This window comes from Anguilla rostrata, chromosome 2 (genome assembly GCF_018555375.3).
Source record: "Anguilla rostrata isolate EN2019 chromosome 2, ASM1855537v3, whole genome shotgun sequence".
NCBI classification, from domain to species: domain Eukaryota; kingdom Metazoa; phylum Chordata; class Actinopteri; order Anguilliformes; family Anguillidae; genus Anguilla; species Anguilla rostrata.
Window position 1 is genome coordinate 68,420,838 of NC_057934.1, and position 16,516 is coordinate 68,437,353.

General features: G+C 46.4%; 1 protein-coding gene across 1 annotated transcript in view; it reads left to right on the top strand.

Annotated features, from left to right (window-relative positions):
* The window catches only part of LOC135249030 (voltage-dependent calcium channel gamma-5 subunit), a 26,080-nt gene continuing 9,564 nt past the window's right edge, over positions 1–16,516 (top strand). Inside the window, exons 1-2 of the mRNA XM_064324261.1 lie at positions 1–506; positions 13,910–14,129. Of these exons, the coding sequence (XP_064180331.1) occupies positions 13,934–14,129 (196 nt within the window). The 5' untranslated portion in view covers positions 1–506; positions 13,910–13,933. The remainder of the gene's footprint in view (positions 507–13,909; positions 14,130–16,516) is intronic.

Consider the following 16,516-nt stretch of genomic DNA (forward strand, 5'->3'; position numbering starts at 1 on the left):
TTGTGTATGTAGTTGAGAATGTAGGCTACTGCAAAAAGCTAAATACAAATCGGTTTTAGTCGGTAGTTGCTTCTTAAATCTCACGTGGGAGTTCTGTAACCTACCTGTTCATGGGTCGGGGTAGCATTCTACCTTTTCAAAAAGCCGTAATGTAGTCTATTCAGTCTGTAAAAAGGTTTCAGAAGCGTGAGAATCTTCATGAGGAAGACATAACTGTAGACATACGCCTCCGGCTACAGTGTCTGTCCTGTGGTTGCTGGCTAAATTTGGCTAAATGTTGATTTCTGGCGAAGCTGCTTGAAATCTCCAAAGACAGACCCACCTGCACGCGCGATTACAGGAGTGCGCGCGCGGAGCTTGTATTGTCCTGTTGCAAGGCAATCCGCGCGCTACACATTTCTTTCTCACATCCTCTCTGCGTTCTACGTGAAGACAAACAAAGAGCGGTACAGGGGTAAAAGAACAACACAGCGAGGAATAGTTATCTTGCCGAGTCTTCATAATAGGTAATTGTTACCATTTTATTTGTTTTATCGCGAAAGACGTTGCATTGTTCTTGTCTTAAGCATTTTAAGAGATGTTAACAATTTTTACTGTGCAGGAAATAATTAAAAGTAACTATGTTCTTTTTAACAGGAAATTTTAATATATCCGTTGCATATATTATTCACAGGTTTATTAGCACTGATCACGATCAAGTTGTGGTACAATTTATCATAGTTTTTTGGTGATGTGTGTATTGGCTTGATAATTGTTCTACGCAAGTTTTGGAATGCTCTTTAAGGACATTTTCTGGAATCGTGTATACGACCTGTAAATAATATGTGTTGAAACGATTTAACATTAAATTTGTAAATTACGATGTTTTTTATTAGTTTACGTGTGTAGCCAATTTACTGAAGGTTATGTGACGTGCTTATACATTATTATCTCTGCATGTCGTCTGTAGCGAACTGAATTGTTGAATGTCTGAACGAATATTTCTCTCTCGCGTAGTTGGAGATTATTAGTGGGGACGCTTCAAATTCATCTACAATTTTTGTTTAAAGGTGATGCATAGTCATTTGAGAGCCAGTGCTTAGCGCGAAAGCCTTAGTAGCCTATTAACCCAGATCATCATAGTTTTCCATTACGATTTTGTGGGTAGTCGCACTTCAGTGACATGAACATTGAAGTACGTGACCACCACTTCCGCGATGTATCAACCTCTTAATTTTGACAAAGTGTTGTCCACTAAAACCTACATTGTTATTTACTGTCAGCTGTTCATTTGTCATATGGGTAGAATGAAGACTGATGTTTTAACTGGGGGGTCAGTATTGCCGTTGATTCTTCACCCACCTCAATTGTGCATTAGCGAGAGGAAAAGCGAGGATTTCTTGCTAAGTGGAGCGGAAATAGATTTTTTTTTTTTTAATTGTGTTTTTGTTTTGTTTTTGTTTACTTGTGTTTACACTTAGGCTAATGTTCGTGATGTTCGCTTTATTCAGTGAGCACGTTCGTTAACGCACGCCGTCGCACATTCGAAGCGGCATCCTCTCCGGGTTTACACTTACATGGGCTGTTGATTAAATAGTATCTGCCACGTTTGCCCCATTTTCAGCACCACGGATAGCGCTCGCCATCAGTACATTCGCTAAGTTCATGAGTAGAGATCGACACCTCTGAATACGAAGTTTGGTTATGTGGTGCTGTTATGTTCTTTGTTGGGTTCATTTGGGTCTTTTTTATATATATAATCACAAATTATGTGAGCTATACGTGAAGAGAAAGAGCAATCTCATGCTCCGGAATGGTCTGCAGGAGCTCGCGGCGTTTGCTTTCCGCATCTCTGACTCACTTCTTGTCCTTCGACGTGCCACGCGGCTTTTTTTTTTAATAATGTTTGATGAAACGTGTAATGCTTTTGTTGTTATGGAAGCGTCAAACATGGGAGAGTATACGTGAATTGTGTCCAGTTAACGACACAACGTTTATTAATGTTGTTCGTTGCGTGCAGCCACAGGGGATTGCATTTGCATCGCAGTTCTCGAAGCCAAAATTACATCGGAGTTCCATTTGTCTTAGCATGACGCGCACCAGACCAACGTTTTTTTTTTGCTCTTACTGTCGGTTATGTTGGAACCTAACTCTAGAAACAATGTTGTTCTATTTGTTTTACTCCCATTTGGGTTACCTCGTTCTTGACTTGATTTATGGTTTTTATTGTTAATACTGTACCAACAAAGTTTGCAAAATGAGAATGCCAACGCAATTAAACATTTGCAGTTTCGTGGTTAATGTTTGCATAGCAGCTGATGTGGCAGCCACACATTGATATGTTGGCATCCCATGGTGTACACAGGTGTTTTACCCTGAAAGACATTTCACTTGAACTACTTCATAAAATATCCCGCTGCATTAATGCATGGCATAAAATGAAAGCTTCATGTGTCACCAAAGATGCTTGCATTTCTGTGCAAAAAATGATATACAACTGTATATTGTGGTTGGCCAGCAATATGTGCATGCTATCAGCCAGTTATAATACAATTGGCTAAAAATGTCAAATTACTTTATTTGCAAACGATCATAGCCGTGACCACTACAAAAGGAAACCATAACCTTGGATTCAATCAATGTCTGTCCTCAGGTTCCGGTTCAGGTTCAGGTTCAGGTTACTAACCCGTAGGTAGATTTGGTTTGCAGTAGACGAGTCATCCATCTTGACACATCATTGCCTTTTACTTCGAAATGCCTACAGACACTGTTTGGCAAGTTAATAAGCATGATTGTTGCACTCGCCAAACAAGGAAAAAGAAAACAAGGACTTCGACAAAACAAGGTCAGAACACATTTTCGTCGATGCTAGGCCATAATCAAGTAAAATGAGTTTTGCGTAAGTGCTGTAGCTCCGAACTAGTAAACATATCTTTTGATGTAGATGAACTAATCCTACTTTCCCTATGAAAGAAGAATGATGCATGTATGTACATTACTGTTACCTACAGCCACAGAGTGAAAATAGACAGTAAATCCAGCTGAATTACACCACAAAAAACACTTTCTGATAGACTTTACAGTGTGACTGGTTGAAACAAAACAAAAAAATTATCATATATATATTTCATTATTATTTCCATATATAGAAATGTATATTTATTTGAGGGTTTGGAGATTTTGAAATTAAGACTGCTTGTTTTAATGAAGAAACAAGACCTCAACATTTCAATTATACAGGGCAAGGTGATATGTGACTGCCCTGTATTACTTTAGCACTGGGCTAAAGTAACAGAGTCTCTGCTCAAAAAGAGCACATTTAAAGACGCTAGATGTTCAACTTCACATGATCAGTCTGTTTCATCTTCAGAGCCTGTTGGCTGAGATGTTATATCTGCTTGACAAGTGCTCCTGACAGTCTGCTACAGTGTTCGTTAACAGTTCATCACACTGTATTTATTAATTTCCAGGGTTTCCTCTATTTTTGATTTGTGAAGGGAATGACTCAGCGGTGTCACTCAACAGGGAAGGAAATGTTGCACTTCACGGAAGATTCCTCATGTACAAAGAAAGCGAAGAATGGTGACACATTCTTAAAGCTCGACAAAACTGTTTTGCTTCTATCCCAAAGTTAAAAGGTATATAAGACTTTTACAGTGGCTAAACCTAAAACTATGAAAATGCTAGTTAAATAGAATATGTGTCAATTTTTTAACAAAAACTTTTAACATTTTCGTAGATTTTGCTTAATTTTTACATCATCAAACGCAGCAAAAGCAATTTTAGTACTCTCAATGTTTTACATCTTTAAGACCAATAAATTGGATCCCCAGTCCCATCCATCCATTCCATCCATCCACTCTCTAACCGCTTAGTCCAGGTCAGGGTCGCGGTGGCAAAGGGGCAAGCAGGGCAGCCCAGACGTCCCTCTCCCCAGCGACTTCCACTGACTCATCCCGGTGGATCCCCAGGCAATCCCTGGGCAGCCTTTGGATATAATCCCTCCAGCGTGTCCTAGGTCTGCCCCTGGGTCTCCTCCCCGGTGGCCGAGCTCAGAACACCTCCGTAGGAAGGCGCCCAGGAGGCATCCTTACCAGATGCCCAAACCGCCTCAACTGAGGGGGTGGAGGGGGGGGGTTTACAGATCCACAATCCCTTGCATTTTGAAACTTTAAAGTGCATTAGCTCTCAAGGCTGCCTGTCAAACCTTCTATCTTCATTGACTGTTGCTGGACTTCACTGAGTATCTGAGAAACTACTGTTCAAGCCTTATCATACCTGAGCCAAGTTATAAGCTTGGATTGGCAAGATTTTCTCATGCCTTTACTGAAAATGTATTTTCAGATGTAAATTTGCTGGTACAGTTTTATGTTTGAGTGAATGCAAACGTTAGTAATTTATGATAGCTTTGGCAGCCTCTTAATGTTAGCTTGCTAACGATTGCCAACCAGTAATCCAATGGACAACATATTACTCTACATTTTTCTTTTGTTCTTGCTTCTGAATACAGTAGTTTTATATAAATGTGTATGTATGATGACCGCTCTGCCAGACTGGCTGTTGCAGAGAATCCGTTCAGCGGGCAGCTGTGTTCAGAGTTCATGTGTCTGGAGCAGATTAAATCCAATGCCCTCTCTCCTGCCGCCGCCTGTCTGTCTGTGAATGACTCATGCCAGCCACAGTAAGATGGTGTCCCCGGCAACACACTCTGCAATCGACTGGACATCCTGTGTCCTCGTCTCCGAGTCAGATCCACCGCTGCGCATTCGTGCCTATTAATAATTTGCACTCGGAGCTGTTTTTGTTTGTTTGATTTGTTTTTTTTTTGGCATACTGGTTTATGAATTTGTCTACTTCACTGTGTGCTCTCCTGCTTTTCCTCTTACCTGTGGAGTCTGGACTTAAACAATGTGGAGAGAGTTCAGTGACGGGAGAGCTGTCAGTAATTACAGCGACATAGCTCAGGAGGTAAGACCGATTGTCTGGCAGTCGGAGGGTTGCCGGTTCAAACCCTGCCCTGGGCGTGTCGAAGTGTCCTTGAGCAAGACACCTAACCCCCTAACCCCTAACTGCTCTGGCGAATGAGAGGCATCAATTGTAAAGCGCTTTGGATAAAAGCGCTATATAAATGCAGTCCATTTACCAGTTACCATTTACAGCGATGTGCACTGCTGTTGCTCTCCTTGTTGGGACTCCAGATTGACATCCGGTCGTTCCGCCTCCTCCGCCACAGCGTCGCAGTCAGCTGCCTCTCTGCGAGTGCATGACTTTGAGAACGTCGAAAGACCAAGCCTTGATTAGGTTAAGCTCATTTAGAACGTGGCAGTGTTGCAGTATATACACATCTGTGTTTGAATGCACATTCTGCACTGTTGTAAGTTGTCTTTTTGGCGTGAAAATGAGGATTTTAAATTACAGCATGTAAATTCAGTTTTACCCTTTGTCTCTTCTCTTGTCTCGTGCCACGTGTGTGGATTTGGCAAGAGACTACTTTTCGTATAAGCGTTTAACTGTTAACTAAAAAGCTATTTCTAAAAAAAAATAATAATAATTTAATTTATCAGTGAAACATCTTGTTTATTTAAGCTTTTAGGCTTGTTCTTCCCGGTAAAGTAAATATGTTTTTCTGGATGTGTGACAGCTTTAGCCATTGACTGACATATGCTGAGTCATATTAACCTCTACTAAAGAGCGGGAGACACCAGGGGAGGCGCGGACTCCAGTTTGCCCTGCGGGTGGCGCTGTGAGAGGCGGCTACCTCCGCTCAGGCTCACGGGAGCACAGTTTCCAGAAGGCGAAGCTGTGCTTTAAATCTGTGGTGAAAGCTACGGTGGCACCCACTAGTGCGTTCCAATGGGCAGGTAAACTTGGTGTTTCTTGGTGCGTTTTCGCCGTAAGAAACTGGTATTTGCGACTGCTGGTCTGAGTGAAAGTGAGTTGTTCGGCGGTGTTTGCGTGTGTGCGATTTGAACAGGGTGTGAGCGGCCAGGTGTGAGCAGTGCCCTGTAGCAAAGCAAGCCTTGCCTGATGCCCCATACCGGGTGCCCCTTGCCTGATGCCCTGTCCCTGATGCCCCATACTAGGTGCCCCTTGGCTGATGCCCTGTCCCTGATGCCCCATACTAGGTGCCCCTTGCCTGATGCCCTGTCCCTGATGCCCCATACTAGGTGCCCCTTGGCTGATGCCCTGTCCCTGATGCCCCATACTAGGTGCCCCTTGGCTGATGCCCTGTCCCTGATGCCCCATACTAGGTGCCCCTTGCCTGATGCCCTGTCCCTGATGCCCCATACTAGGTGCCCCTTGGCTGATGCCCTGTCCCTGATGCCCCATACTAGGTGCCCCTTGCCTGATGCCCTGTCCCTGATGCCCCTTGCCTGATGCCCTGTGCCTGATGCCCCATGCCTGATGCCCCATGCTTGATTCCCCTTGCCTGATGCCCCATGCCTGATGCCCTGTTCCTGATGCCCCATGCCTGATGCCCCGCGCCTGATGCCCTGTGCCTGATGCCCCGTGCCTGTTGCCCCGTGCCTGATGCTCTGTGTCTGATGCCCCGTGCCTGATGCCCTGTGTCTGTTGCCCCGTGCCTGATGCCCCATGCCTGATGCCCTGTGCCTGATGCCCCATGCCTACATCAGTGGAGCACAGATGTGCCCATTACCCAGGAGACAGGGTCCTCACACCACCGTTCCATGAACTGGGTCAGCAGCCGTTGCACTTCGTTGCACAACAGTGAAGGAGAGAGCTTTTTTAGAAAAGCTGGAGTTGATTTATCTCTCTAATTTTTTTTTTTTTTTTTTTACATGGCAATTTATAGAAAATCCCTTACTTTTGGTTTTTTAGGAGCATAGTATAAATTTAGGTCAGGAACAATTGCTGCAGAGTAAAAGAACAGCGAAACATGATTTCACACATTGAAAATGACTGCATTCTGCAATGTGTCCTTTCTCAAAACTTCAAGAAGTTTTGCTTTAATTTCGGACGAGCAACACATAGACTGTAATTATAAGAACAGTGGACTGAACGTGCAATTTACTAATGGAGAATTAATGGGCAAATGCACTAAAAAAAGAATAATAATTATATGTCCCTTGGACTTCTTTGTAAATGCAATTCTGACTTCCATTTCCAGGCCTTGCTAAATTTGTCCTTTGGCGAAGATGTCAGCGCTTGTAAATGGACTCCGCTGGCTCAGCAGTGTGTACTTCCCTATCTCACCTTGCCTTAAAACAGTCGTCCATTGAGCCACGGCCAGGCTGTGCCTGACCCTCGTCGTATGACGGCGAACGTGATTAAAGTTCACGAGGCTGGACGTGTGCTAATTGAATGGGGCAGGGGGAACTGACCTACTTTCGGCGACGACGACGACGATGCTGTCGCGCTCCGGTTCAGTTCTGCCGGGGCGCGCGCGGGCTCGGCAGCCCCTTGGTGGCGGAGCGTGGACTCGTGCCGTCGTTCAGGTTGAGGAGCGACAAGCGCAATGGAAAAGAGCGCGCTTCGAACCGACACACCGCCAGAAGGCTGTCCTTTTTATAAGCCCACCCCCCCCCCGCCCCCCTGCCCCTACCGCCTCCACCCCCGCCCTCCCGCCCCCACGCCCCCACCGCCTCCCCCCCCCCACCATCTTTATTCTTTCACGCGGAGCTTAGCGATGCCAGCGCCCCGTTGCCATTCGAAATCCAGTCACCTCCTTGGCCTTATTTTTTGTGTTTGTAAGAATTAACAGGAAATTAATTGACAGGGCTGGCTCGCGGGCTGTAGACGTCCCTTGGAGTCTTTCGTTTCTCGCTGTGCGTTTCTCAGCTCTTCTCTGTCCTCGCTGCGGGTTTCGCCTGCGTGCGTTTCCTGTTCACCGGGTGGGTCCCAGTGACCTGATTGGCTGAGTGTTCTGACTGTCCTTCGGCAGGGGGCTTGGTATCAGACATCTTAAAGGCAGCGCTGGATATGACACTCAACGTCCACGCTCTGTAGAGGACGGCAGTGTGGTATAACAGATAAGGAGCTCGTCTTGTAACCTAAAGGTCGCAGGTTCGATTCCCGGGTAAGGACACTACCGTTGTACCCTTGAGCAAGGTACTTAACCTGCATTGCTTCAGTATATATCCAGCTGTATAAAAGGATGCAATGTAAATGCTGTGTAAAATGTTATGTAAGTCGCTCTGGATAAGAGCGTCTGCTAAATGCCTGTAATGTAGAGGAGAATAAGACCCCATCTAACTCCATCTGGCCCACAGCATTGCCAGGAGCAGTCCCCCAGCCACCGGTCCAGACACTGATGCTGGTGGCATCTTGGTTGTTGTAGTGCAATGGTTATAGCCGTCCGGTACAATCCCATCTGCAAATTCCTGAAGGCTTTACCATTGACATATTTTCTGTCCTTCTGTTAAGCTTTCTTTAGTATGTGTGAGTGTATATGTGTGTGTGTGGGCACACCATCTGTGTGTGTGTGTGTGTGTGTGCATCTGCATGTGTGTGTGTATTTGTGTGTGTGGGCATACCTGCATGTGTGTATATATGTGTGTGTGTGTGTGTGTATGTGTGTATGTGTGTGTGGACACACCTGCATCTGTGTGTGTGTGTGTGTGTGTGTGTATACATCTGCGTGTGTGTGTATTTATGTGTGTGGGCACACCTGCATCTGTGTATGTATGTGCGTGTGTGTGTGTGTGTGTGTGTGTGTTTTTGTTAGCATGGCCTTCTGCCGTTATGTGCAGGCTGTAAATATGCTTCCCCGTGTGCGCGCTGTAAATATGCTTCCCCGTGTGCGCGCTGTAAATATGCTTCCCCGTGTGCACGCTGTACTGAACAGATGGCATCGGCCACACGTTCCCCAAAGAGATATGCTTGGCTTTACAAGTGCAAGTGAAACATAAAAATGTGATATTTTACAATTAAAAGGTTTTTTTTTTTTTGGCTTTTTTTCTTTTTTTTACATCCAGCTCTGTGATTGCGTGGATAATTTATTTAAGGGTATGCCTCAGCAACATGGCATTTCAGAAACCACTAATCATGACACAGGAAATGAACACTTCATCTCCAAACTCTTCGGGGAGGAGGAGGAAGAGGGAACACAAGAGCCACAGCGAAGCAGGCACATTACTTTCCCCAGTGCCTGACGGCGCAGCTGGGAAATGAAGTTCAACGGAATGGAATGAGAGTCCTTAGCAACGTGAGGATGAATCATTCATGTCATCTTTTAAAATATCCTTTCTCTTCCTCTCCCTTTGTTGAGAGGACGAGGAAGGAAATAGGTGGAATATTACAACAGGGCAAAGACTTTCAGTGCTCACCTTCATAATGAGGAATCCAGCCTTTGTCCAGATTTCATTATTCGGTCTGATGAAGAAGTGTAGCCAGTATGGGTGCCATAGCTTTTTTATTGTGTGATTTCACAATAATTTTTTTCCTGGATTCCACGTGTACAGTATAAAACTGGACCATTGGTAGTACTTTTATTTGATATTTTATTTTATTTTATGTAGTCACTGTCGAATTAATATTGAATAATTTTCTGTTCACAATAAAAAGGCATGGAATAGCTTTTTTTTTTTACCAGAAAGTCTGTTACCATTTTAAGTTCAGTTTAAAAAAATACATTACACAGAGCAGAATAACATTATGCTGCACGCAATTTTTAAAAAATGAACTCTTAAATGAAATTTCAAACTAAATCATTAAAATGTCGTCATTAAAAATCTTTAAGAGCTGACTGTGGCATATCAATGCATAGCAAATAAACCTCTTTGGTTGTTTTATTTCATATGAAGTCGTCGCAGCGGGCCAGCAGTAAATACGTGACCCATTGACTAACAGTGCTATGTGTTGAAAACACTGAAAACACAATTTGCCAACCTTCAAGACCAAAGCCCCAATTTAATAACACGCAAGTGTAGAGGTCTGAATGCCTCGGCAGGTGAACGGTGATCAGTATTTTATCAAAACAGCAAGCAGTCGACATACAAAGCCGCCATACAATGAACGCGCTAATACGCGTGTGCTTTTGCTGCACACAATGGAAAAATGTAAAAAGAAGTCACAGGAAATCGCATTTGAATGATGGAACCCGCATGTTTTGTTTTTTTTGTTTTTTTCCCACATAAAGTATGCAAAAAATTTTAGCTCCAGCATGCGACGCAGTGGTGACCGAAGTAACCTTTGTTTTGTTGTGAACGGATCACGGTATGATGTGCGCTGTTTAACTACCACAGAAACCAGGCTGATGACTGTAAGTGGTTTCATGCAGGCGCTTCCTGCTACTGTACATAACTGATTCCAATGGGGTGCAGTTAGCAAGGCTGCACGGGGCCTGATGCTTGCCCTCTCCCAGGCTGCGGACTGTAGCGATGCTAACTGTTTCACACTGCTTAAGGTCTGCACAATCCCGTCTGGCTCTGGCCATCTCCCCCCCCCTCCCCCCCACCTCCCCACCCCCACCCTAACCACCCCCCCAATTCCAGTCTCTCCATCTATGGGCATCTGTGCCCCCCCTCCTCACTCTGCTCAGTCGCTCTAAACCTCCTGGAAAAGGCCAATCATGTTCTGAGAGACGGGAGTCAAAGGAACCATTTTCTCTCTCTCCGCTCAGGCCTCCCGCCATCCCCCCTGCCGCTCGCACTTTCATCTATTGTTCGCTCGGCTATTTCTGTCTGATTGCGCGAGAGGGTCCATTGTGGGACGAGAGAGCACGTGACCAGGCCGCGAGGAAGAGGGGGAGAGGGGAGCTGTTTCCGCCGCCGCCGCCGCCGCTTGAGCCGAAGGTCTTGGCGGCTATTTTTAACGCCCCGGGAAGCCGGGGCGCGGCGCCGCGTCGGGCCGCTCGCCTTGTTCGCTCGCGGTTTTTTAACACGCTCGCTCACGCGCGACAGAGCGCGAGGGGCTCGGCCCCAGTGACACGCCCGCTCTCCGTGACACAAAATGGAGGCCGGCTGAGGTTCTGGAGCACGCGGCCCGGGAGGGGGGGGGGGAAGAGCGCGGTGCGAGGCAGGCAGAGCCCGTGTCACCTGCCAGGCGCGTCACCGCCGGCGGAGGGGAGCGGAGGAACGGAAAGGGGGGTCGATTGCCGCCTCGCGGTGCCGCACGCGCCCCCCACAAAAAACCGGGCTGATTGCTCCCATTCTCTCGCACAGCCTCCTAAAGTTTCGCAGTCCGCTCGCTCGATTTTACACACTGGAGAGTCGCCTCACGTTCGCCGACCCCTTTCAACCCCTGATTATGAGCGGCTCGGTATGTGAGCGAATTCCGTCGAATGCCTTGCTATGCCGCTCATCACCCCCTGCGCAAAAATGCGCAAGATTACAGAATGAATCACGCGACTTGAAAACGAATTAATGAATTACTTAATTGGCCTCGCCTGCCTCCTTAGTTCTGTTATATGTGGAGATTGAGAGGATAGGCCTTCCTGTCCCTGTGGTCAAAGTACTGACTTACAAAACCACGAGGAACTGTGTCTTCAGTAACGTACGCAGTGCATCCAAAATAAAATCCCTGATTTTTGAAGACTAAATTCAGATCATTGTATGCATTCCACCTGCACCAAACGGCTGGTATTGTCCTGTTAGCGCTGGCTGGAGACTGGCACTGTGTGGTCAACAACAGCAGTCCAAAGGGGTGCCGTCACAAAAAGTTCTTCTGTACCCCTGAAGGAACGGGTTTCAAATCATTGCTTTTGAAAGCTGTTTAAAAATGACCTCTGCACCTTTCCAGACTAGAGGATACCACAATAATACAATTGAAATTTCATATTTGGTTTTAATGTGACCTTTTTAATTCTGATTAACCACCACTGTTCTCAGTTCTGAGTGGCTTTGCACAAAAAAAACTTCAATTGAAAGCAGTGCCAGACAGCAGCTTAATCTAACTTAATCTAACTGCTACTCTTCTTTCATGCTACCCATCCGCAGTCCAACCACAGACAGACAGAGAACAGACGGCCTCTTTCAATTTTGTTCTGAGCGCAGAGTTCTGTGAGTCTGGTACACTGATCATTTTCCACTGCACTGAATCAGTAGGTTGACAGTGATTTTGGGTGTGGGTGTGTGTGTGCGTCTGTATGCACGTGCGCTTGCGCATGCGAACGTGCGTGTGAGCAAGCAAATGGTTTTTCCACTATCTCAGTGTAGTTGTTGGTATTTACACCGCTTTCTTTCTTAACTTTCTTGTCTCCAGGAAACTTTCAAACTTCAATCAATCAAACTTTATTTGTATAGCACATTCCGTACAGTAAGTGCAACTCAATGCGCCTTTCTTGTCTCCAGGAAATTCAAATGCGATTCTTGTGTCCGCGGCTGAATAACCAGCACGGATTTCCCTTCGTGCTCCTAACTCTGTTCTCTGTTGCTGTCATAAAAGAAATGCTGGTGTTTTCATTAGAACCGTGGGGACATAACACAAGCGCAGAATTAAATAATCGAATTACGCCGTAGCTAACTTTGAAATGACCCTGGACTTACGCGAGCAGAACGGATAGACACTCCATCATTCCATCATTCCAATCAGCGTGACACTTCGTCCTACTCCACCGACGTTTTTTCACCCCTCCAGCTAATAATCGGGTTATGGCTGCGTGAAACCAGCGCGAAGCGATTTGAATAATCTAATATGCCCTCGATACGGTGCGTACGGCACGGACATTACAGCAAAAAATCGCACGCGCTGTCACGCTTCTCCCACTGCGCGTCATCCTGGCGGAGAGGCTAGAGGAGCGTGCTGTGCAAACCGGAGTAATTCGCTAAATGGAGAGCCGGTTTTATGTGCTTGACGCGTGTTACGGTACGGTGCTGAAACGATGCTGATCGCCAGAAGTGTCACCGCCTTGCATTAGTGTCATGCTTGCACTCATGCAGTATGTTGTGTGTGAGGTGAGTATAAAAGTCTTTTAGTGGCGACACGGTGGTGCAGTGGGTAGCACTGTCGCCTCACAGCAAGAAGGTCGTGGGTTCGAATCTCTCCGGTTGGGGCCTTTCTGAGTGTTGTTTGCATGTTCTTTCTGTGTCTGTGTGGGTTTCCTCTGGGTACTTCGACTTCCTCCCACAGTCCAAAGACATGCAGGTGGGATAAATGGAGACTCTGAATTGCCCATAGGTGTGTGTGTGCCCTGCAATAATCAGAAAAAAACATTATGTACACCTGTTCAGGGTGTATTCCTGATATGTAACAAATCAGAAGCGTGGTGTTGTCATAGAAACCCGCCTGTACAAGGATGTCAAACCTGAGAGAAAATACTGAGTTGATTATGGACTGTTGGTGACACTCTACTGTCATTTTGAGTTTAAATATTGTGAACTGATATAGCACACCGCAAGCAGCTGGCAGATTCAAGCCAGGAAAAATGTAACTGTTTAGAAAAGCAGACTGAAGTGATATGTATGAGCCAAAGCATCGTTATTAAGAGTACCACAGGTATGCCATTATAAATGAACATTAAAAATATGCAAAGAAATTAGTTGAGTTAAAATAAACAACAATATTAAGGCATATTTGTTCTTGGCTCAGGCCTAATCTACATACTGTACTTGCCAAAATTCTGCACCAACAGTAAACTTCAAGTGTTCATGTGGATGATAAAAAATCATTGTTTTGTAAATTAAAAATTGGTATGCTGCTGCAGTCTTTTATATGGTCTCTAAATTTGGGCTGCAGATGGTTTTTGTGGTGTCAGGGGATGCTGCCGGATCATCATTTTAAAACTTGCTTATTCGGTCGTATAATGCACCTGATTTACGGGCGCAGGAAGCAGCAAACATCTCCGGGCGCTTCTCCTTGTGAAACCACAGGGAAAGAGACGACTCTGTTTCCATTTACAACATTTCAGTTTGGCCCATTTGGGTTTTTTTTTCTTCCCTGTCCATACCTGTCCTGTTACATTGTCTGACAAAAAAACTTTGATTAACATTTGCAGCCCCTCCCCCCTCTCTCTCTTTCTCTCTGCTGACAGCGCCCCCTGCTGGAGACCTGTGGAATGAGCATATGCGGCAGGAAGGCGCTGACGTTGCTGAGCAGCGTGTTCGCGGTGTGCGGCCTGGGGCTGCTGGGCATCGCCGTGAGCACGGACTACTGGCTCTACCTGGAGGAGGGCGTCATCCTGCCCCTCAACCAGAGCGCCGAGATCAGGATGTCCCTGCACTCCGGCCTCTGGAGGGTCTGCTTCCTGGCGGGTGAGTGTCAGCCAGCCCACCGTCCCACTCCCCCCAACCTCCCCCCCACCCCCCGTCAGCGCCTCCTCCTGGGCACGTCTGTTCTCTCGCTCCCCGCCCAGCAGGCAGCACAGAATGCTGGCTGCTCCCGTCGCCCTGACTGTCGTCAATTTCCTGTCCCTCTTCGAAACTCTCCCTCACTACCCATCTTCCGCTGTGGTCTGAAGACTCATCTCTTCAGACTATACCTGGACTAACTACTACCACTCTGTGTATCATTTCACTTTAATCCCCCCTTTTGTGACACTCATATTACATGTACTCCCCATTCCAGCACTTTTTGTGATTTGTATTCATCCTGTTGGCTTGGCAGAGGTTAGGTCAGAATAGTGTTCACTGTGTGAACTGAACTGTGTACTTGGCTAGAAATAGCTCTACGAAATGAGTATGTAACCTTATTGAACCTGTGTTTTGTAGTTGTCCAATGACCATGATGTGCACTTTTGTACGTCGCTTTGGATAAAAGCGTCTGCTAAATAAATGTAATGTAATGTCAATTTACACAGTTAACCGTACTTGAAAATGTGAAAATACATTTTTAACCAGCGGTCGGTAGGCACGCTTACCGTACAATGTCTCCTTAGGTCAGGATTTGTCTCTAGACCGTGCTCCTTCCAAAGGTTCTTTCCAAGGTCCTTCTCTCTCGACATAATCACTTAAGTGTGGCCATTAAAGAAAAAGCCATTTTAAATTACAGCCGCATGAATCCTCTTCTTCGGTGATAGCATGCATTAATCATGCCTGTTCACAACAGAGGTTACTGATGACCTTTTGATACAGTGTTAATATTCATCGTGTCATGGGAGTTAACAGCGATGTGGACTCCTGTGATGTCAAGTTGCCCTGATTGACTGTGCATGCCATGTTCTGCCAGACCAATCACTATTACAAAGCAGTACTCATGCCCGTTCACCACAAATCACACCTTCCTTTAAAGTTAAATCAAGTTTCAGCTTTGGGTGGCGTGTCAATTATTAATATGCGTGTGTGGGCAGTAATTTAAATGGCAGAAAGGAAGTAGCACTGCATTACAGTGGCACATTGATTTATTATAATACCGTAATTCATTAGCACCTTTTCCCCTCTGTTTTTACAGACACAAATATGCACTCACACACACACACCTACGCACACAGGCACACACACACGCATATACTGTACACAGACACACACGCACACAAACCGACAGACAGACTCACACACAGACAGACAGACAGACACACACACACACAGACACACACACACACAGACACACTCGCATATACTGTACACAGACACACACGCACACAAACCGACAGACAGACTCACACACAGACAGACAGACAGACACACACACACACACACACGCACACAGACAGACACACACACATACGCACACGCATACGGGTGCACCCACACACATGCACGCACACACACATGCAAACACACACACACACACACACACACACACACATACACACACACACAATGAGGCTTGTACTGTGCCTTGTGTCTGACGGCTTGGTGTCTAATCTGAAAACACAGAGAGGAGGCAGAAAATGGGTGCAGGGCCTGCAGTGCTGTCTCTCCAAAGCCCCCCCCCCTTCAACCAAAGGCTCACAGTCTCACTGGATCTCCCTCCTGTCCTAATAGCATGGTCACAAATTCAGCCGAATCTGTCCCACCTCTCTACAGCAGCACCCTGGCCAATCCCTGCTCGTCCTTTCTTCTGTAGATAAACAACTGCATCTCTATTTGTCACCCGGTTTTTCCATAAAGGCACCGATTTCGGTAACCCTACGGTACGTCGGCTGGCACGGGGCCCAATGCATGTTCACCAGTCAGGGCAGTGCATGGGCATGTTGCCCTCTCACAAGAATGCGCCATCCCGTGCGTGTGTGTGTGTGGCATGTCGGTTATTCTGCGTGCAGCCAAAAGACGACTAACTCGAAACCACTTTCCTCCGTAGAGATGCCTGCAGCGGACCGAGCGTTGCCTTCTGTTAAACCAGGTATTCCTCTCCTCCCCTCTCCCTCCCGATTGGCTAAACTGGTCCCAGGGTGTATCGGCCAATGGGGAACGTGTGACCGGCGAGACGACCGTGACTCGCTGACGATGGCGGCGGTAGCACTGCAGCTTTCCCCCCCGCTCGACGCCGTCCGCGTCCCCGATTCAAATTTTTTTTAAAGGCGTGCGTTTGGCATTTTTTTTCGGCGCGGCGCACTGAGGCCGTGATGTAATCGCCATGGATCTGGCCTGGCCACGCCCACGCCGCGAGCCGACGGTGGCAAATGGACCGGCAAATGCGTTTTTTTCGGTATCGATCGGCCTCGTTGCCCCGAGTTACGAGGGCAGAGCAGCTCGCCCCA